The sequence below is a fragment of the Sus scrofa genome, chromosome 4 (assembly GCF_054392235.1).
Source record: "Sus scrofa isolate SSC_HxYL_T2T_F1_AM1 chromosome 4, Sscrofa_HxYL_maternal_Yorkshire_Landrace_v2.0, whole genome shotgun sequence".
Taxonomy (NCBI): Eukaryota; Metazoa; Chordata; class Mammalia; order Artiodactyla; family Suidae; genus Sus; species Sus scrofa.
The window spans coordinates 80,297,687-80,319,022 of NC_139386.1; the positions used below are offsets into that span (position 1 = coordinate 80,297,687).

Sequence of the window (21,336 nt, forward strand, 5' to 3'; positions counted from 1 at the left end):
GTTGTGGTACACTGTGGTGTAGGTCACAGATGCGGCTCGGATCTGGCGTTGCTGTGGCTGTGGCATAGGCCAGCGGCTATAGCTCTGATTAGACCCCTAGCCTGGGAACCTCCATATGCCTCGTGTGCGGAACCTAGAAAGAGACAAAAAAAAAAAAAAAAAAAAACCCAACAAAAAAACCCCCAAGAATAAGGATGTCACAGGGAGTTTCCACTGTGGCACATGAGTTAAAGATCTGATTGCAGTGGCTTGGGTTGCTGAGGGGATGCAGGTTTGATCCCCTACCCCAAAGCAGTGCAGGTCACAGCTGTGGCTTGAACTTGATCTCTGGCCTGGGAATGTCCATATGCCCTGGGTATGGCAAAAAAAAAAAAGAAAAGAAAACACTAAATAAGGTTGTGACACAAGTGATATTAAGTAAGTCAGGACCACTTTTTGGAGATACTTTCGAGTGGTTCCTACTACCTGGGCAAATGTAACAAATGCAAGTGATGCGAAATAATTCTTGCAAATTAAGTTGAGCACACTGAACATTATGGAGGACCTACTAGGTCCCAAGAATAAGCACACTCGTGGTCCCTGCCTCTAAGAATTGGTAGGAAGCAGAGGACGAGTTAACAAGCAGCATGTATCACTGAGAAGGAACGCAGGAGAAATATGCTTTTTACTTTTATGTCCTAAGTTACTGAGCCTCTAAAGCAAAGCTTGCTGACTGTTTACAAGGAGTATGAGACATAAAAATCTTACATAGAGCACTTCACACAGTGTCAGAGAAATGAAATGTTTCCAGCTAATGTCCGAATTCTGTGATGTCCATCCTTTTCTTGTATTTTTTAGCATCAGCATTTGACTTTTCATTTCTTTCCAGCTGCTTAAATATATGCATCGACTATCTTGGGGAGAGCACTGCCTTCCTCAGAGGGGGTCTGGACCCTGGCTTCAGGGCTGTCATGTTGCTATACAGTCCTGGGTGTGGCACTGATCCCTGTTCTGGCTCAGTATTCCTACAGAATGAGACCACTGATCTAACGTACCTGAGGCCACTTTAGCAATAAAACTGTGATAAGTCCAGAGTTTTGAAAAAAAAAAAAAAAAAAAGTCAGAACTTCCTCAAGAGAGAGATCTACCTACTGACACATTATTAGATAAAAGCAAGCACTCCCGACAGCCGAGTAAGTGTCAGGTACACCACATGCTATAGGTCCAGTCTTCCCGATCATCTCATAAAAGGGGCACCAGGTCCATTCTGCCGAGGAGCGAGTACGGCAGAATGAGCGGCGGGGAGGGGTCTGACCACAGGTCTGGACGGCATGTCTCGCCTCCTCTCGGCCCAGGATGGCAGGGCTGTGACAGGACAGGCACCTGTGGCCACCTGCTCATGGACACAAGAACACGCGTGCTCACACAAACCCGCGCTGGAGAGAGGTACGTGCGACTTGCCTCCTCTTAAGTCTGCTTGGCTTCTGTTCAGGCGGGTCGTCCCCGCTCTCGTCTCCGTCAGTGCTGCTGGTGCGTGGTCGGTCTCCGGCGGTGTTTACTTCTGAGGACTTATGGGAATCTAAAGAGGTGGAGACATGGCTGTGGATTTCTGCCCTTGATTTGACCACTTGCCTGCCATGTGCAAAGGCAATCAAAACATTCCTGCAATGAACCATATGCCTGTGTCAGGCCCAGAGTCAGGCCGCATCTTCTGCTCTGGGCATCGACACGCAGTCTGAGTGTAAAAACCTGGAGCTACGCCTATTAAGGTCTACACGTTTCCCTGATCGACCTACTTAAAAAGTGCACTCAAACTGCTTTTCCTCAGGGCTCTCCAAATCAATACAAATCAATCCACAAAGTTACCTTTGGGACAGCTATCAGCTATCACATCTTGATGGAATTTTAATCTAAATGACTCTGAAGATGGCATGATCACATTTGATTAAAAGTAACCCCTCCTTTATTAAAAAGCAATTACACTTAGTTGTCATACAGTTCTTTAAGAACTGAAGTTGCAGAAAGATAAGCACTACCATTTAGAAAGAGTTTTTAACTCGTTGGGAGTTCCCATCATGGCTCAGTGGTTAACAAATCTGTCTAGGAATCATGAGGTTGCGGGTTCAACCCCTCACTCAGTGGGTTAAGGATCTGGCGTTGCAATGAGCTGTGGTGTAGGTTGCAGACGCGACTCAGATTCTGCGTTGCTGTGGCTGTGGTGCAGGCCGGCAGCTGCAGCTCCGATTAGAACCCTAGCCTGGGAACTTCCATATGCCGCGGGAGCGGCCCAAGAAATGGCAAAAAGACAAAAAAACCCACAAAAAACAAAACCACTTTTTAACTCGTGGAGGCTCCAGCTGAGGCACATGCCTGTCTCTGCTGTGTGTTTCTTCAGATGGGAAGGAAGGGCAGGTGGCGGGGACCAGAAGTGGAGGTGTCTGCCCCACAGTGGCGGCTTTACTGTCAGAGGACAGACAGACTATGTCAGGAGGACTCTGACACCAACAGAGGAGCACACACTTACAGAGAGATGCAATGCTTGCCTCATGTTCTGACCTCAAAGAGGATCTACAACAAGCAAAACCTAGAGGCCTCAAACTGATCCCGAAGGCAGGCCTGCTGGAGCTAATTGCAGAGATGGCTGATGATCCACCTACGGGGACAGGCAATGGAAGATAAAGGGGGATAACTGGAAGGAGGAACACGAAGCAGTCGCTGACCAAGGTCCAGACCTCAAGTTTTAGGGTCAAAATAAGAACAAAAATATCAAAAGATTGATAATAAAAAACAATCCCATTAAAAAAGGATGAAAATAATAGCAAAACAGAAAGGAGTGAGGACACTGCACTGAAGTCAGCTCCATTGTAAGAGGACAGAGAAAAGAGCCAGAGATCTTTAGAACCTCAAGGAAACTGTGGGGATGAAGTGAGATCAGTAATCTGAGAGGAGCAAAGCAAAGGCCCTTGTTAAGGAAAAAGCCAAAACCTTTTGCTTTATGCATAAATGAGGTTGAGAGGAGAGTTGCTATAACTCAGACTTTCCCAGCACCCAACCTCAAGGATGACGAGGCCCCATCTCAGTGGGCTTCAGGAAAAATTCAAGTTCTAAAGATGCCTGCCTCTCCCATCTTCCTGATGCATAAGTTGGTGGCTTATCCACCCCAGCAGACGCCTTCTAGTCCGCCCTACACTAACTTCTCCCAACCATCCCACCCTACTCTAATGTCTCTCAAAACCCTCCAACACACATTCTGTAGTCCTGACAGTGGCACCAGTCTGCACAACTTTTTTTTTCTTTTTCAGGGTCATACTTGAGGCATGTGGAGGTTCCCAGGCTAGGGGTCAAATCGGAACTGCAGCTGCTAGCCTACACCACAGCCACAGCAAGGCCAGATCCAAGCCTGTCTGAGACCTACACCACAGCTCACAGCAACGCCAGATCCTTAACCCACTGAATAAGGCCAGGGATCGAATCTGCGTCCTCATGGATACTAGTCAGATTTGTTTCTGCTGAGCCACGATGGGAACTCCTTTTTTTTTTGGCACAACTGTTTTAATCACTCAGGCAGGAGTCAGACAAGTTCCTTATCCTGGATATTTTCTGAGACTCCTGCAATCAACCCGTCCAGTTATAATACCATGACCTGTTGAGACCCTCGATAGAGCAAGATGTTGCTTGTCCCCAGGGAATTCCAGACTCGACCCCATCAGAGTTGCCGGACGGCAAACCTGTGCTGACAATCACTCTGCCACGCCTCCTATCATCTCAGCTGCTCCAGAGAAACTTGGCCATTCCAAGCTCACTCTAAGTCAGACTTCTCAGTGGATGTCCAGGTTTTAACGCACCGGCCACCAAGGTATAAGAGGAAGGACCAATACTCCTAAACTCTAGGCAAATACTCTTTTTATTTCTATAAAAATGTGATGAGCAACTGGGACATAAAAAAAGAGGGATTAAATCATTTCATTATTGCACCATAAAAGGTAGCTGGCATTATTTAACTCTACCACAAAGGATCCGTGTTAGTTATTTTGGTGAACAGACTGGTTCTGTCAGTCACTACTCAGGAGGATAGATCTGGCCAGTCTTACCCTCAGCGGGATGCTCTGTGCTCCCAGCCTCAGACAGGTCGCTCCCCTTGGCTCCGCCATGACATGGTTCCCTTTGGCCAGAGGTGGGACATTCTCTTCTGCCGTGGACTTCACTTAGACACGGATGTCCGTCACCGCTCCCAGAGGACACTAATTGGCTCTGTTCTCCTTCCTCTGAATTCAGATTTATGTTACTAATTCCATCAAGGATTTCACTGTGATCTTTGTCACCTGAACTAGAGCTTTCGCTACCAACTGATGAAGACGGGAAAGAAAGGACGTTTGCTTTCACGCAATTTTCATCTCTCTTGTCAACTTCTGTTTCGGCCCCACAGGCGTCTGTGTCACAGCTTTGTGAGGCTTCAAAAGTCCACCCCTGAGCTTCCCAATACTGAAACTGTTCCAAGTAATACCAATAAACGTGACTATAATGTTGTTCCCACTCCTCCTTTGTATCAGGCATGTTCCAAGGTTCAGAACACAGGGTTTGACCTGAATGTTTGTCTTGCCAGCTCTGCCATAACAGTCCTCCACCATATTCGTTCCAATATGTTTCCCATTTCTCTGTAATCTCCAGCTTTGGAGGTAATGTTCTTTCAACAGGAAGCTTTTCAGTTTCCATGTCTTTTGGGGTTTGACAGTTACATGTTCTGGTCTTCTTATTCTGTTCAACTGAAGACGGATCATCTGAAGCCAAAACGTCATCTTCTTCACATTCTTGGCTCCGAGATTCTCTCATAGTTTCACTGAAGTACTTCTTTTGGTGTTTTTTCTTTTTCTTTTTCATTTTAACTCTGTTTCTAGTATTCATAGATACCTACAAAGGTAAATAACTTGCATATAAACTGTGCTTTATAAACTCTAAGAGTAGAATTTAAGTCTATTTTGACATCACACAAAATAGCCTCAACCCTTGCATCCTGGGTTTTAGTCACACAAAGAAGTGAATCTTACTACGTTTCTAAGAGGAAGACATATCACAATTTGCAGTTTTGGTTAATTTATAAATATGTATGTACATTTAAAAAGGGGTGCCCTAATTTGTGAATGCATTAGACTTGGGATAAAAAAAATCCCATGTGATATTTTATGAAGAAAACTAAGAAACATAAACAATAAAAGTAGACTGATACTTACCTCGAAATTCTTATGCACAGACATCCCACCAAACTGCAGTGGCAGCCCCATACTTCTCATCAGTTCAGCCTCAGAATCAAGTTCACTTTCATCTGGGCCTGGGGCTCTGCTGTCGCGTGACTCCACAGGGCCCTCGGAATGACTACTCTCCTCCTCCTCTTCTGTCAGCTGGTCTCCTACACACAGCGTTTGCTATGTTAGCTTAGTTTTAGAGAAAATTCAGATACAGGTGTTGACACGTTCATTTTAAAGAAACAAACCACCTGAGACTCAGACATTTCCTGACTTGCCCAAGGTAAAGATGTACGAATGTTACAATTTTTGAGGGGAAGAAAAATAAAAGGAAAAAAAAGAATCTGAGAGGAATATGGACTAGTGAAAAAACAGCCGAATAGGAATCAAGAGACAAGGTGTAGTCTGCTCTGCCGGCTGCCGCCCACCCAGCTGCCCACGTGGCTAACGCTGTGGACCAGCCCGTCTGCTGGGCACCAGGCAAGGATGGAGAGGGAACACAGCGGAACAGCCACAGGGAAAGCACTCACATGATCACATGCCTGCGACACTGCACTCAGTCGGTGGATTTAAAATGAGGACTGCGGAGTTATCTGAGGAGCTGTGAGCTACCTCTCCAGGCCCTTCCTGGGTCCTTCATTCACGCCCTGGGGCCCCGTGGGAGGCTGACTTAATGAAAGGATTCTGCTATTAAAGGCGTGAAATGCACTGAACTGGGAGGTCTTCTCAAACTCCCTGATGCTAGGTCTTAGAGGCAACCTGTTTTATGGCAACAAGCTTTACTTTATCCCAATATGGCAATCTAAAAGTAGCTCACGCCATAGACTGGACAAATGCTATGCGAGCACTCCATTCTAAAATGTGAGATAAAACACTTTATATATTAGCACATGCAATTCAGGTTGAGCTGCACTCCAGCTAAGTGATCTTAGGCAACAAAACAGTGAATCTTACCACAGCAAAAATGGAGACTGAAGAGAGATCTCATGGGCACAAATCCCACTCTGGGGTGGGGAATGCCTAGCTCAACCATGGAGATCCATTTAACGAACTTGTCAAGAAAGCTCAGAAGAGCAGACAGAGAAAATGAATTAGCTAGGCTCATGTTTCTCTCATGTTTTCTTGGGTTCTATGGGACCTTAGTCTCTAAAGAAATCTTATTTGTACTAAGTGATACTGAAACACAAGCCAACCATTTCATCCAGTGCATAAATGAAGAAGTAGTGATTTGTGCCATCTCGGTGAGAGCTAGGTGAGAGTTACGGATTGAAATAGAAATCCTGCCTCGTGCTGACTTAGGCGATAACTTGTGTTGCAGTTTTCCCCCCCGCATCTCGGGAAATATACAAGGTCTGTGCAGAAAGTTCAAAGGGGGTCAAGAGAGACGTGTCACCGAGTCCACGACAGCTTTCAGGTAACTAGGTGAGGTGCAAAGCACAGAACAGAGTCTATTTATTTGGGAAGCACGTTAATCCAGACTGTGGCCTCTTTACTTTGTGACAAAAGATGGTGGATGTTCACTGGGAGTTTATCCCCAATCATTCATTTATCTATGAACTGTTAACGCAGTCAAACAAGGAGGCAGTCAGACTGAGCTGGCACTAACGCCTCAGTCGCCTAACCATACAAAGAGCACCTCGGCCCAGCCAGTGCACTGGAATCCGAGACAATGAAACTTAACAACGAGGCACAAGCAGCCAAGCACACCTTCCCAAATAAGGCAGCTGCTTAAACTACGGCCAATCAAATTCCTTGCTTTGCATCTCCATCTTCTCTATAAAAACTCCTCTCCTACCTCTGCTGTGGGGCACCCCTATAACCACCTGGAGCTGGTCTGGTGCTGATCTGAATTCAGGCATGCTCAAATTCTTGAAAAAAAAAAAATGTTTTAATGTGTCTCAGTTTATTTTTTAACACAATAAAGTTCTGCTGAAGAAACTATGTTTTCTGCTTTTCCAAGCTTCAAAGTTCAGGTCTCTCTTACCTAATGGTGACAGCTCAGGAAGGAATGCTGTACAGGGCAAGAGAGGCTGCCTCAAGTCCAAACATGGGCTAGCTACAGGCAATGGGAAGATCTGCTCTGAGCGATTCCAGGACCATGTTATAGTGAAAAAAATATGAACTATCTATGATGATACAATCATTTGTCATTTATAATATTTTCAGCAAAAAAGGTCTGTAGCTTCTTGCCGTATTACCTGCATTGTTGCCATTGTCTTTCACATAGTAGCCTTTTAATCCCAAATTGTACAATTTCCGATCTCTGTAAAGCAAATTAAAAGCCAAGACTGAAAAAAATTACACAATAAATTTAGAGAAAAAATTTAAGATGGCATAGATTAATTAATGAAAAGACTGAAAACCAGGAAAGCTACATGCGAATACATTTTCCTTCTCTGTAACACAGAGGTAATAACACACACCTCAGGGGGCTGGTGTAAAGACTGTAAATGTAAAACATTTGCTATACACTACACGGCACGCAGATCATAACACCCATCATTAATTATTAAAATCAAGCGGCAGTTCTGGATATTGGGGGAAGAATCTGACCCTCCTTATGACACACAAGCAGTGAAATATTCTCTAAATTTGATTGAAGGAGTGAGGATAAATGTGAAAAGATCTGTCTTACACATTTATAAGCCCACATGCAGACCCTAGTCAATTTGCAAATAAGCCACATAATCCATTGCCTAGTGGATGCGACACTCATGGGCTGAGCTAAGGATGTTTCAGGGCCTGACATAAAATGAAGTTCTTATTTATTTTGTCAAACTGAAACATAAGATAAAACAATTCAGTGTCAATGACTCTTAAAACAGTGAATGGTTAAACTTTTCTTTATATACCTCCATCTACATTTTTTCTTTACTAAGATGGGAAGTTATATCCAACATGTACCTAGTAGAAAACTTAATAAAGGGGGGAGGGCTGCTATTATATCTTCTTACCGGTAAATCAGGCTGTAATAAATTCCATCATAACTGCAAGTAGTAGCTAATACTACTTTCCTAATGGAGCTACAATAAATTCAACAAAACAAAATTCTTGTGTACTTGTACTTTCATATCCTTCTCTGAACTACTTTTATGAGTTTGAAATTATTTCAAAATGAATTATTTGAAAAATAATTAAAGCTTGTGATTGACAGTGCAGGCAACTTTTAGGCAAAAACCTACTACTCCATCCTTTCAGCATTTTCTATTCTAGGTTTTGTACATAAGCACAAAATTTTTTACATAATTGTAACCATTGTCTAAGTATTTTATATTCTGAAATGTAAATTAAAGATTTTTTTCATGTTGCTATATAGCCATTGTACTGATCATTTCTAAGAGATCTATAACACTGTAAATATATATGAACTTCACATAGAAAATACATAGAAAGTTAAATGTGTAGATGAATTATAATTATTACTCCAATTATAGAGTTCCTAAGACAGTATGTTAATGTAATGTCCTCAGAAATTGAAAATTAGTTACAAGGAGTTCCCATTGTGGCTTAGCAGGTTAAGAACCTGAGTAATCTCCTCTGAGGATATAGGACTAATCTCTGTGAGGATGCAGGTTGGATCCTTGGCCTCACTCAGTGGGTTAAGGTTCCAGTGTGGCCTCAAGCTATAGCTTAGGTCACAGACGTGGCTTGGATCCTGTGTTGCTGTGGTTGTGGTGTAGGCTGGCAACTGCACTCCGATTCCACCCCTAGCCTGGGAACTTCCACATGGGCAGGTGCAGCTGTAAAAAAGGAAAAAGGAAATTAGTTACAATATTATGTTCTATAATCTTATTTAGCCTAAGAATCAGCTCAATTTGGCACCTACGCTAAAGCTCATTTTCTGTTTTTTGCTACATGGTACTGACCTTTCATTTTAATCCTCCAATAGAACTTTGCCAACAGTCAAATTTGTCGTTTTTAGATTTTGAAACAATCCTTTTCCCTACTTGAAAAATCACTTAGGAGCCTCTGAACTCCCAGCATCTTTCCTCCCACTCCTGAGGACTTCTCAATGACTACCAGCAACAATGCTGAGGTTATATTTCCAAGTTATTTTGCCCTAAAGGGTTATAATTTACCTGACCATTAACTGATCTAAAGGGAAAAGCCACCTTGCTCTCTTCTCTTCACCGATTTTGCGACCTATTCCAGTTGCGTCCTGTTTCCTATAGATAAAGTACAAGAACTTTTCTCAACTTTTTATAACTTGTATTCCCTACCCTTCTCTTCTTTTTTGGAAAGGAAGCTTCATGAAGACAACATCAAACCTTAAAAGGGCTGCAGGCTAAGAACTGAGTATGTGCCGTGGCTGGTACGTGAGCAAGCTGACTCCTCTTTCTTGGCCCTCACACCCCATATCAGCCAGGTACTCTTTTCCAGTGAACTCCGTGGCCTCAGCCACAGTGCCACCTGCGTGCCTTGAGGGGAGTGGGCCAGGCTGACAGGTTACACCATGTCCAGAGGATTGAGCAGAAAGACACCTCTCCAGGGGTGACACAAGAGACAGGTGTCCAAGGTTGTCACTAGTGAATCCCAAGGCTACAACTACTCTGAGGCAGAAAGGTAAGCGAGAGAGAATGATAGTGCTTAAATTTTTATGAAAATTCTGTTTTCTATTTAGGGCAAGAATCTTTAAGAGCACTCATCACCAGGAAAGATATATTTCTGATGCCTGGTACTTGAAGAATATCCCATTACCCTTGCAAAGGGTTCTCTATAACGCAAATTTTTGAGAGATTGCTCAGTCCACAGAGCATGGTGATTCTGGATGAATATCTGAATGCATGTGCAGCTGCATTAATACAGCAGCGACAATATTTTTTACATGAAATTTAATTTTTCAGATTAATTTTCCAATTATGCCTCAAAAACACATGGTGAATAGTAAAATTTCCTTCAAATTTAAATTCTACCATATTAAAATATATTAAGACTATCACATAAAATCCACTTCTGCAAGTTGAATAACTTAACTAACAAAAAGCCAGTGAAAGGATTAGGGCAGATAAACCAATTTCTGAGATTTTTTAAAAAAGGATTGCATGAGAAACTCACACACCTAATTAAAAAAAACAAAAAAAAGCCCCCAAATCCAATTCTTGAGTCAGTTTCTTTCTTACCTACTATCTCCCATGCAGGGCAACTTTTACCTAAAACAGCTATTTTCCAAAAATCAGGAGAGCTCAAAACCCGACATAATTATAGTTAAATCTTTCAGATAACGAGAAGTTCTCATTATGTGCACTTGCGCTTTAACAAATCTTAAGGTTTCAAAAAAGATGTTACCCCAAGAAGTTATTCGTCTTAAACCTTCACCCTGTGATGTCACATCCTAGAGCGCTTTCATTTCAATTTCTTTCCCCAGTTTTTGGCGGTTCCCTCAGTCGATCAGTGTAAAGTGACAAATATCAGCTCCGCATCTTTCCCCAACCGCCCACAGGGCAGATTTACTCCCGCGTTTAAGGGCCCCAGGCGACACCCCGTCGTAGTCTGAGGTCTCGTTTTCCTTTCTTAAAGCATCCCTCTCCCCGGGGTCAGGGACCCCGGCCGCGGTGTCGGGGATCGATCGGTCACCCTGTCTTGCAGCCCTCACATCGGGAACCTGGAGGCCCGCGTCTGACTTACTCCACGAACGCCCGAGAGCAGAAGCATAGGATCCGGGAGCCCTCCTGCAGGTCTTCCAGGAAGAGACACATTTCGGCCACGCGACTCCACTTCTCGCAGCACATCGCAGCGCCTCGGAGGAGGCGGCCGCGTGGCACAGGCGCGGGGAGACCTCCCGGCCGCTGCTCCGCTCCCGGGCACAGAGGGGAAGCCTCCAGAGGGATCGGCTGCGCGTGATCACTTGGCCTGGGTTACCCAGAGCCTGGAGCCAGCGGGGAGCAGCCACCGGAAGTGATTCCGGGAGGCTACCGGAAGGGGCGGGGCGAAGGCGGTGTTACACTCAAGGCCTCCCGGGCTGCACCCGCAGTTTGGCGTTTTCCTCCCCGGCCGCTTGAGTTGCTCCGCTTCGCCGGGTGTATCACGGAGGAGCTCCCGCCGCTGCTCCTAGGTGAAGGCGAGCCAAACCACCTCTGCCCCCTCCGGTATGAGGTACGTGGTCCCCAATTACGCCTCCCCGCGTTCCGCGGCGCCGGGATAGGTTCGGGCCCGAGCGCCAAGGCTGCGTGTTTTCTCTCCCTTGGCCGCCCGGAGTCCCCGGCCTCCACTGGACTCGCTGTTCGGCTCGGGCCACCGGAGTGGCCGGAAGGGAGGCCCTACCTGGTCACAACGACCCCGTTCACCGCGGCCCGCACCTCCCCTCGCGCTTCAGGCGCTCTGGTTCGGCGGGTGTCGTCTTTACTCGGGTGGGGGCGAGGTGTCCCCACCTCCCTGCAGGCCCGCGGGCTTCCCGGGGACGCTCTCCTGGGGACCCGAATGAACCCACTGGTTGTGGAGCCAAAAGTGGTCGGGGGCGGGGGGGGGGGCGGTGGCGGCTGGAGGCCTGCCCGAAGCCCCTTACCACCTGTGTGACCCGGGTGAGGGGGGCGACTCAACCCTTCCCGGGCCTCGCTGGGATCTTTTGCAAATAGGGATTGGTTCATAGCACCTGCTTTCTGGGGCCTCGGGAAGGACGGAAGCGACCGGTGTGCATGAAGCCTCACCAGCGCTGTTACTAGTTTGCGTGGGTCCACGCTCTGGAGGCACCTGGCCCTGTCGGCCCCCCGGGGTTTGCAGCCTGCGAAACAGGGCTCAGCCCTCTAACTGCGATTAACACGAAAGGTACTTGGACACAAACCAGAATGTCGAAAACTGGGGCAGAGCTGCTGGATTCGAAAAAAGCAGTGTTTGCTGCGTGGCATTGGTTGAAAATTCCCCGGGCAGCTTCCTCCAAGAAGCGGTTCAGGCTTGCAGGTTGTCGGACCACTTCGGACTTGGCTTGGTATTGCTTTATCGTATTATTATACGAACTGAGATAAAATCCAGACTTTTGGAAGAGTCCCTAATATTTGGGCTGCGTTTACTGGTGGGTGGAAATAGATTAATGTTTGAATGAAATGTTTGTTCCCGAATCCTTACTGCTGCCTTATTTATGTTGGTGACTCAAGAAGATAAGGGTGCTGCACGGTCACAGATAAACCAGTACAGATGTGGGACATTTGGAGGATGAGGGCAGTTAAGCAAATTAGTGTAGAACAGTAATTATCAGAGTGGAAGGTTTTAGCTAGAAATTGAAGGACATTCTAGAATTGGAAAAAACCAAAACCAAAAACCTTGACAGGTAATGCATATCAGAACCTAGAACTTGAAGCTTGAAATCCAAAATGTGTCATTTTGGAGATAAAATGGTTGTTTACCAGAGGTCCTAACTGAAATATTAGATAAACTTCAGCTGTTGATTGATTGTTCATTGGAACTGAATACTAAACATCAGATATTGACGTTTTCTTCTGTGAAGAACAGTTATCTCAACATAACCTAGTTTAAGATACAAATGATCAGCATGAGCCACTTAAGGTATAAGTCAGGTTACTAAGATTGATCTGAAATTTCATTCATCGGCTTTATTTTCCTCTCATAATTATAGCTTGTGAATTATTTCAGAAGCTAAGCCCAACCCACTTCATGTGTGGACAAATGAAACCCATTTTCATATTTAAATCTGCAACAAAGTTAACTGTTAACAATCTATTCATTTTTGGTATTAAGAAAGACTAACAGTATTCATGTAGACTGAAGCATATAACCTTTCACCTGTGAAGAGAATAACATTGGATTGTTTTTCCCTTCTAGTGGCAAAATTAAAGACCTGCCATGATGATGAAGAGCAAGCCTGAATTTGTCATTTTCACCTAAAGAAAAATGATAGGCAAAAACCAAACCTGTGGTACAGGACAGGATTCCATGCCCTATATGACTTGTCTTGTCCACATACTTGAAGGATGGTTTGGTGTGGAGCAATTGGAGGACTATTTGAATTTTGCAAACTATCTCCTGTGGGTTTTTACACCACTAATACTCTTAATACTTCCTTACTTTACTATTTTTCTTCTCTACCTTACTATTATTTTCTTACACATTTATAAGAGGAAGAATGTATTGAGAGAAGCTTATTCTCATAATTTATGGGATGGTGCGAGGAAGACAGTGGCAACGCTGTGGGATGGACATGCAGCTGTCTGGCACGGTAAGCAAAGTGGCTTTAATCTCTGTGCTCCTGTTCACGTGTATGGCGCTAAAACTCTATTCTCATTCCATTTGCTTGATTGAGAAACTTTTGAAAAATGTAACGGAGGAGTAGTTAATATTTCCTGTTACCTGTTTGCATGCATTGTACATATATACCTTTCTTGAGATGATTTTTTCTAAGCACATCAGTTTCCATTAAACAAAGAACCACATAGTGGTGTAGACTGTTACTAGAAGCGAAAATAAAAATGAACATTTAAGACATCTAAAAGAATAAGAGGCTAAAACTGTAGAAAACTGTTTTGAAAATGCTTTAATTATTGAGCATTTACTTCCATTTTGTTCAAAGTAAGTTTGACTTTTCCAGTGTAAAAAGTTTAAAAAAATGAAACAATAATAATATTAAATACAGAGGGTTCCTTTGTGGCACCTCTGGCTTTGTCACTGCATGGCTCGGGTCTCTGCCATGGCTTGGGTTTGACCCCTGGGCCAGCAACTTCCACATGACATGGTCATGGGGAAAAAAAAAAAAATGTTAATAATTTCATACCAAAATTTACCCACTTCTTCTTTGATTCATTTCAGAAGTCATTGTGTGACTTATCAGGCTAATGTGTTGTCATTTTAAACCTACCATATGTCTGCAAATCTTTTTGGAGCCCTTAACTATACCAAACAGTGTCAAGTGCTCCACATGCCTTGACACTTGTAAATCTTGCAACATAATAGTTAGGATCCAGATATCTCCATTTTACAGTTTTCCCACAAAGAAACTGAGAAAGAGAGAGCTTGTTACTGCCCAGAACACACTAGGAGGCCAGGAAGAAGAGCCAGGATGAAGCCTCAGATGTCAGTTCCAGGCCGGTGCTGCTGTGACCTGCTGTGGCTGGTTTTCCCTGGTTGGGGATTCAGGGTCAAAGTAGTGGTCTTCAGTACATTTGCAGACAGGAACCACGTGCCATTGACATACTGAACTCCTGATGTTTACCCATTAATACTAGTGCCCTTGCCAGCCAGCTCGGCTCTCCTGCCCCCTCGGGGCTGTCTTACCCGAGGCCAGCAGATGTTCAGCATCCCCTGGCCAGAGACTGCATCTGTGTGGACCATGGTTGCTTACTGTCTTTAAAACAGTGACACAGAAAATCAGGGGCCTCATTCACAGTACTCAGGAATCTATGGCCCCCTCCCACTCGTAACCCCTGTAGTTCAGGATAACATGTATTGTTGGGAATTTGAATTCATTTATATTTCAGGAGCCATGATTTACTTTGGATAAATTCAGATATTAAACTTATTTTGTAGGAGAGTATGTAATTTGGGATATTTATTATTTACTTATTTTTCTGAGGTATTTTAAAATAGGCACTTATGGCTCAGAGGGAGTCAAATATGTAGTTCTTACCCTGTTTTAATGTTTTATTATGATAACATATTAGCATAGGTGATGCTCTTTAAAATGATTGTCTATACTCTGTTCCTTAGTGACCTATATAAAAGACATTTGTGTGCATATTTGGATTGTGTATTGATGTCAAGTCAGTTTTAATTTATGCTTTGTAAAGAATCCCTCAAAGGAATTTTTTGATTAATAAAAATGTTTATTGTAGAAAATGTGGCAAGTAAAAATAAATATCAAAAAGGAAAATGGTAGTTGCCTAAAATTTACCATACAATTGAATTCTGGTGTGTTTATTGATTTTTATTTGTGGCAGACTAGTGTTTTCACGTCACTAAGCCTCTTACATGACTTGCAATGACTACATGGAACTCTGTAAATCCTTAACTAGTTACCTAGTGAACTGTTGTTTATGTGTAGTTGGTTTAATATAAGTACTTTGTACAAGAATCTAGCCAATGTTTCTTGTTTGGTCGTTAAATTTTACCTTCTGTATTATGTAAGTGCTCTGTCATTTTTCAAATAATTATCCAGTTCTACCTCAAGAAACATGAAGTTGATGTTTCTTAAATAGCTGCGCATTTCTAGGTAATCTGTCAATGAGGTGCCAATCCTCAAGTTGCTTACAGCCTTTAAACTATAAAAATTTTGACTTTTTTTACTTAATACATTTTACTCTAATTTTTTAAAGAAATGGACCTATTTTAATCCACTAAAAGGGTTCTATAAATTAAACTGTTCGTAGCAAAGGTTTTTTTACAGGGTTTTAAACTGAGGTGTCAGGAAAACATTCTCACTCTGCTTTAGTTGAGTGAGTTTCCTTCCACCTCTCTGTCTTTCATGCAGTGAAGGACTCCCCGGTCAGACTGAGTTCAAAGCCAGGCTCTCCCCAGTTGCTGGCTGGGTGACCTTGACAAGTTCCCTAACTTCCTTTCCCCTTTTTTCCTTTCCTCTTCCCTCCCTCCACGCTTCTTGCTCTTCCTTCTCCTTTCATTTTGCAGTAGTTAGGATTTTTTAAAAAACTTCATTTAAAACAAGTTAGAATTATAGAAAAGTTGCAAAAATAGTACAGAGTTCCTGTGTATTTTTCACTCAGCTTCCTCGAATGGTGACATCTTACACAACCATTTGTACAGTTATCCAGTCAACAGTGGTATAATACTATCAACTGAAATACAGACCTTATTCACATCTTACCAGTTTTCCTGCCAGTGTCCACATGCCAGGATCTCATCCTGCATTTAGCTGTCAAATGTCCTCCAGTCTATGACGGTATTTTGGTCTTGTATGACCTTCACGCTTTTGAAGAGTAGTGCTCAGTGGTTTTGTAAATTGTCTCTTAATTTAGATCTGATGTTTTCCATAATTAGATTGAAGTTGCACATTTTTGACAAGAATCTCACTGATGACGTGTGCTTCTCAGTGCATTGTATCCAAGGTTCATGATGTTCACGTGTCTTATGACTGGTGACGGTGACTTTGATCATGTGGTTAGTTAAGGAGATGCCTGCTTGGGTTCTCCACCACAAAGTCGCTATTGTTTTTACTTTGTTATTGGTAAGTGTCTTGGGAGAGCTCCTTTAAAACTATTTGAATAACCCTTCTCCTCAAACGAGATAATTGACTTTTCTGAACTTCATTTTCCTTTATGTAAAATGGGTTGTTGTAAGGATTCAGTGGAACTTCATGTAAAGTACTCAATCATTTCTGTTACATAGTAAAAGCTCAGCAAATGTTAGCTATCATAATTCTAGAGCCTTTTTCTTCAATAATTTGGAAGGCACTAAAACAGCATCACTTGCCTCTTGGTCATTATTAAGCTCAACCTCACATACCTACTGTGTTCAAGGCTCCTGGTATTTTCAAGATACATTTTTAGGCTTTCAGACTTTTGACTATTACTGCTAGCAAGAAATGCATTTGCCACGCACTATATATGCACAGTATATACTATTTCATCGAAAGTGTATGTCCTTTCTTCATACAATCTGCACTATTTTCTGTTTTACTCTTTTGTATTTAAAAAGGAAAATGCCGATTATAACTCACTGAAGTGATTTCACAACTCAGTGAATGGGTGGCAATCAGCATTTGAAAATCACAGGTGTAGACTACCTGTGGCACACCTGTAGAATGTGTGGGGTGGGGCAAAGGCACAGATTGTGAAGTTAAACAGATGTGAGCTTGCTTCCCAGCCCCACTACTCTGTGACATTGAGTGGGTTTCTTGGGTTTCCTCATCAGTGCAGGGTTCTGTGAGGACCAGATGAGATAATTACGGATCTGATATAGTGCCTGACATGTGAATCCTCAATAAATGTTCATTCTTTATTCTAGGGGACAAAAGTAAAAGCACCGTTCACAGAGGAAGTAACTTTTGAACAAGGCCTTGAAGAATGAATGTGTGTGTGTGGGAGGGAATTGAGTATTTCACTCAATTTGTATTTAACAATGAAATAGATAGTGTTTCAGGAAAAAGGAAATAATCCCAACATTTGTTCAAGAAGGAAAGAGAAATAGAACAGTAGTCAAAGCCTGTATTGTCCTTCATGGGAGCTCACAATTATACTAAACTTTTAAGGAACAAATAATGCCCATCCTAACTGTTTGAGAGTGTGGGGAAAAAATGTGGAGCTACACAACTTATTTTGCAAGGAGAGCATAGCTTTGCTATCAAAACTAAGAACGCAAAAAGGAGATTGCACGTCAGTCTCATAGAAAGTAATTTTATAAAATTCAATACTAATACGATAAAAAAAAAATCTTAGCAAGTGAAGACTAAGAGCTACCATTTCAATAGAGGGAATGTTCTGGAATGGATAACCAATGGGATCCTGCTGTGTAGCACTGGGAACCATATCTAGTCACTATGAAAAAAGAATGTATACATGTATGTGTGACTGGGTCACCTTGCCGTACAGTAGAAAATTGACAGAACATGGTAAACCAGCTATAATGGAAAAAATAAAAGTCACTGTAAATGGGAAAAAAAATGAAGTATACGGTTCTGTGAAAAAAATAAAATGTATATGATAGAGCAAAGGGCCAGATCAATGTGATAGGATTTAACCTCTAAAATGTGAATATTTTCTATAAAGTTATGCTAACAATGGGGTGTGTGTTAATGGGCACATGAAATAAAATAAAGACCAATGGAATAGAACAGGGGAAAAAAAGGGGGGGGGGTGTACCAGAAATCTTCAACAAACATGATCCACAGTGGAGAAGCAGGCAAGTATTAAAGCCGTTCCCCTAAGTAGGGGACGGGACAAGATGCTCTTACTGCTGCTATTTAACCCTGTCCTGGAGGTTCTAGAAATAAGTATAAAGATTAGAAGAGGTGTCTGGAAGGACCAAGTGAATCTACTTCTCGGTGCTAAGAAGATTGGTTAGCAAGGGAAATGGGCATGTGATAAACGCCAAATTAGTAACTACCCACATCACCAAGAATCACTTTTAAAACAGAAAGGAAAAATTCTATTTGGGACTAAACCATGTAAGAACTTTATGCAGAAACTCCACTTTACGAATGGAATTCAAAGCAGAACTGGAGTGGGTAGAAAGTCCCAGTGTGGTAGAAAGATGTCACCCCACAGCCCACACTCCCAGGCCATGTACTAATTCAATACAATTGTAATTGGCTTTTCATCAACTTCTAAAATTCATATAGAAGAGTAAAAAATAATCAAAACAAGTTTTTCCTTATCATGTCAATACTATTGACATTTATAATGTTTAAAATTATGGTGTTGGAGAGTTCCCATTGTGGCACAGCGGAAACATATCCGACTAGTAACCGAGAGGTTGCTGGTTGAATCCCTGCCCTTACTTAGTGGGTCAAGGATTCAGCGTTGCTGTGAGCTGGGGTATAGTTCACAGACATGGCTCTGAGCCTGTGTTGCTGTGGTTGTGGCTGGCGGCTGTAGCTCCAATTCAACCCCTAGCCTGGGAACCTCCATATGCCCCAGGAGTGGCCTTAAAAAATCAACAAATAAAATTATGGTATTGGTACAGGGAAAGGATGATCACAAATAGATCAAACATTAAGAAGTCAGAAACATGGAGTTCCTGTCATGGCTCGGTAGTTAACAAATCCGACTAGGAACCATGAGGTTGCGGGTTCGATCCCTGGCCTCGTTCACTGGGTTAAGGATCCAGCATTGCTGTGAACTTCGGTGTAGGTTTCAGATGTGGCTCAGATCCCACATGGCTGTGGCTGTGGTGTAGGCCAGAGGCTACAGCTCCGGTTGGACCCCTAGCCTGGGAACCTCCATATGCCGTGGGTGTGGCCCTCGAAAAGACAAAAAGACAAAAAAAAAAAAAAAAAAAAAAAAAAGAAACATGTATTTAGTAAATAATAAAAGTGGCATTCCCAGTCAGCAAGAAAAGACAGGAAAATATTTGATGATCTCCAGCTATGGAAGGCGTTCTTAAAGGACATGCAAAAAAACAAATGTATTCAAAAAAGACCTAACTAAAAAACACAGCAAAAGATGGGGCAGATCAGTACAAGTCATTTACAACACATCTTAGAAAATAACAGATTAGTAAGAAAAAAGTCCAACTTAAAAATAGCCTAAGCATGTGATCTAAAGATGGTTTAAACATAAATGCCAGTAATTATAACAGATTCACAAACCCACTAGTAATGAGGAAATTGCACATTAAAACCACATTGAGGTATCAGTCATATTCAAAGGATGGGCAGAAATGAAAGTTCATTGACATGAAAGGATGAGGGTGTGGAGGCCTGGGAACACTTATTCAGAGCATGTTAGGCGGTATTGCAGGGCAGCCAGTCGGGAGGAGGCTTAGGTAGTCTCTGCCATAATTTAAACTGGGTAGAGCATGTGAGCTGAGCAGCAGTTACCTGTCTTAGTATCTAGTCTAGTGATATACACGTCCATTGCACAAGAATGCATATAAACGAGTGCTGATTATAGCAATATTTGTGAAAACTTGGTAACAACCTAGTTGTCCCTAAATAGGAAAATGGCTAAATGAACTGTGATAGGAATTTATTATGGAATACTTCATCACCATTAAAAAATCCTAAAAAATGAGCATTGTGTGTGTCTGTCAAGTAGATGTCCAAATGCATTGTTGAATGGAAAAACTAAGATTCATTACTTCAGTCACAGTAGGATACCACTTATGTTAAAACACGCACACACACCAGTACTGAATAAAATACAGGATATATTTGGGACTAGAAGGTGATCATTGATCGGTGAGAAGCATGCAGAAGGACCTGGAAAGCTAGACCAAAGCTAGGTTTGGAAGGCTCTTGAATGCTGTGCTCAGGAGTTTGACTTTATTTTGTAGATACTTGAGCTCTTTGCTTTCCTGAGGAAGACCCCAAAGGATAGTATTGTTCTTTTACGGTAGTGTGTAGGTGTATAGCACCCATCCCCTTCTGGCCACGCCCCCGGATGCGGAAGTTCCCCAGCCAAGGACCCAACCGGATCCTTAACCCAAAGAGCCATCAGGGAACTCTGGTGTCTGGCCTTAAAGGAGTTTTGATGACGAAGTTAGAAGGGCTCTTCCTCTAGGGAGACGATTACCTGTATCTGAATCCGTGACTTCTAAAGCCAGTGGGCAGTTAACTCATTTGCATAATGAACAGCTGCTCTGGAGATGGGGCTACCTGACTTCGCTGAGACCTTCCCCTCCTCTCCCGGGGGCTGAGCTACACGCGAAGCCAGAGAGCCTGGAGAGTGCTTAGAACGGGGGCACAGCAGGGCAAGTAAATGAATTCGCCTTTCAGGGCAGAAAATAAGAGCCACCTTTGCCACAGAGCAGGGCCGATTACTCGCAATCTGCACACTGAGGCTCCCCTCCCTGGACAGCGCTGGGATGCAGTCGCCCTCGTGACCGCTTTCTCTGAGCTGCCGTTGCCCATCAGACCCCAGGATTGGGGAACCGTAGGCTGGAAGTGACGGGGACGCCCTTTAAAACCAGTGTTCGGAGTTCCCGTCCTGGCTCAGTGGTTAACAAATCCGACTAGGAACCATGAGCTTGCGGGTTCGGTCTCCGGCCTCACTCAGTGGGTTAAGGATCTGGCGTTGCAATGAGCTGTGGTGTATGTTGCAGACACTGCTCAGATCTGGCGTTACTGTGGCTGTGGTGTAGGCCGGTGGCTACAGCTGATTAGACCCCTAGCCTGGAAACCTCCATATGCCACGGGACCGGCCTTAGAAAAGGCAAAAAGACAAAACAACAACCAATGTTGGGAAGAGGGAGTGATAGATGAATTTTGGGGAGTTCCGGTAGTAGCTCAGGGAAAAGAAATCTGACTAGTATCCATGAGGATGTGGGTTAGATCCCTTGCCTCGCTCAGTGGGTTAAGGATCCAGCGTTGCCATTGGCTGTGGTGTATGTTGCAGACGCAGCTCGAATCCAGCGTTGCTGCAGCTGTGGTGTAGGTCAGCCGCTACAGCTCCAATTAGACTCCCAGCATGCAAACTTCCATATGCCGCGGGTGTGGCCCTAGAAAGACAAAAAGAAAAAAAGGATTAGGTAATTAGGAAGAAGTGTTAAAAGCATAGAACAT

The 21,336-nt window shown here is 43.2% G+C and overlaps 2 protein-coding genes across 5 annotated transcripts in view; one reads left to right on the top strand and one right to left on the bottom strand.

Moving 5' to 3' along the window:
• TGS1 (trimethylguanosine synthase 1) overlaps positions 1-11,116 on the bottom strand; it is a 32,104-nt gene extending 20,988 nt beyond the window's left edge. For both annotated transcript variants that reach the window (XM_085022367.1, XM_001927876.7), the window contains exons 1-5: positions 10,845-11,116; positions 7,418-7,482; positions 5,208-5,383; positions 4,071-4,887; positions 1,441-1,558 (exon numbers count right to left, since the gene is read on the bottom strand). In XM_085022367.1, the coding sequence (XP_084878493.1) occupies positions 1,441-1,558; positions 4,071-4,887; positions 5,208-5,383; positions 7,418-7,482; positions 10,845-10,948 (1,280 nt within the window). In that variant the 5' untranslated portion in view covers positions 10,949-11,116. The remainder of the gene's footprint in view (positions 1-1,440; positions 1,559-4,070; positions 4,888-5,207; positions 5,384-7,417; positions 7,483-10,844) is intronic.
• A 100-nt stretch (positions 11,117-11,216) lies between these two features.
• Positions 11,217-21,336, top strand: part of TMEM68 (transmembrane protein 68) — a 31,919-nt gene continuing 21,799 nt past the window's right edge. For 2 of the 3 annotated variants that reach the window (XM_001927903.6, XM_085022368.1), the window contains exons 1-2: positions 11,217-11,312; positions 12,993-13,386. In XM_001927903.6, coding sequence (XP_001927938.3) covers positions 13,062-13,386 — 325 coding nt within the window. In that variant the 5' untranslated portion in view covers positions 11,217-11,312; positions 12,993-13,061. Of the gene's footprint in view, positions 11,982-12,992; positions 13,387-21,336 lie in introns of all 3 variants that reach the window. The other variant, XM_021089364.2, reaches the window with a different exon arrangement.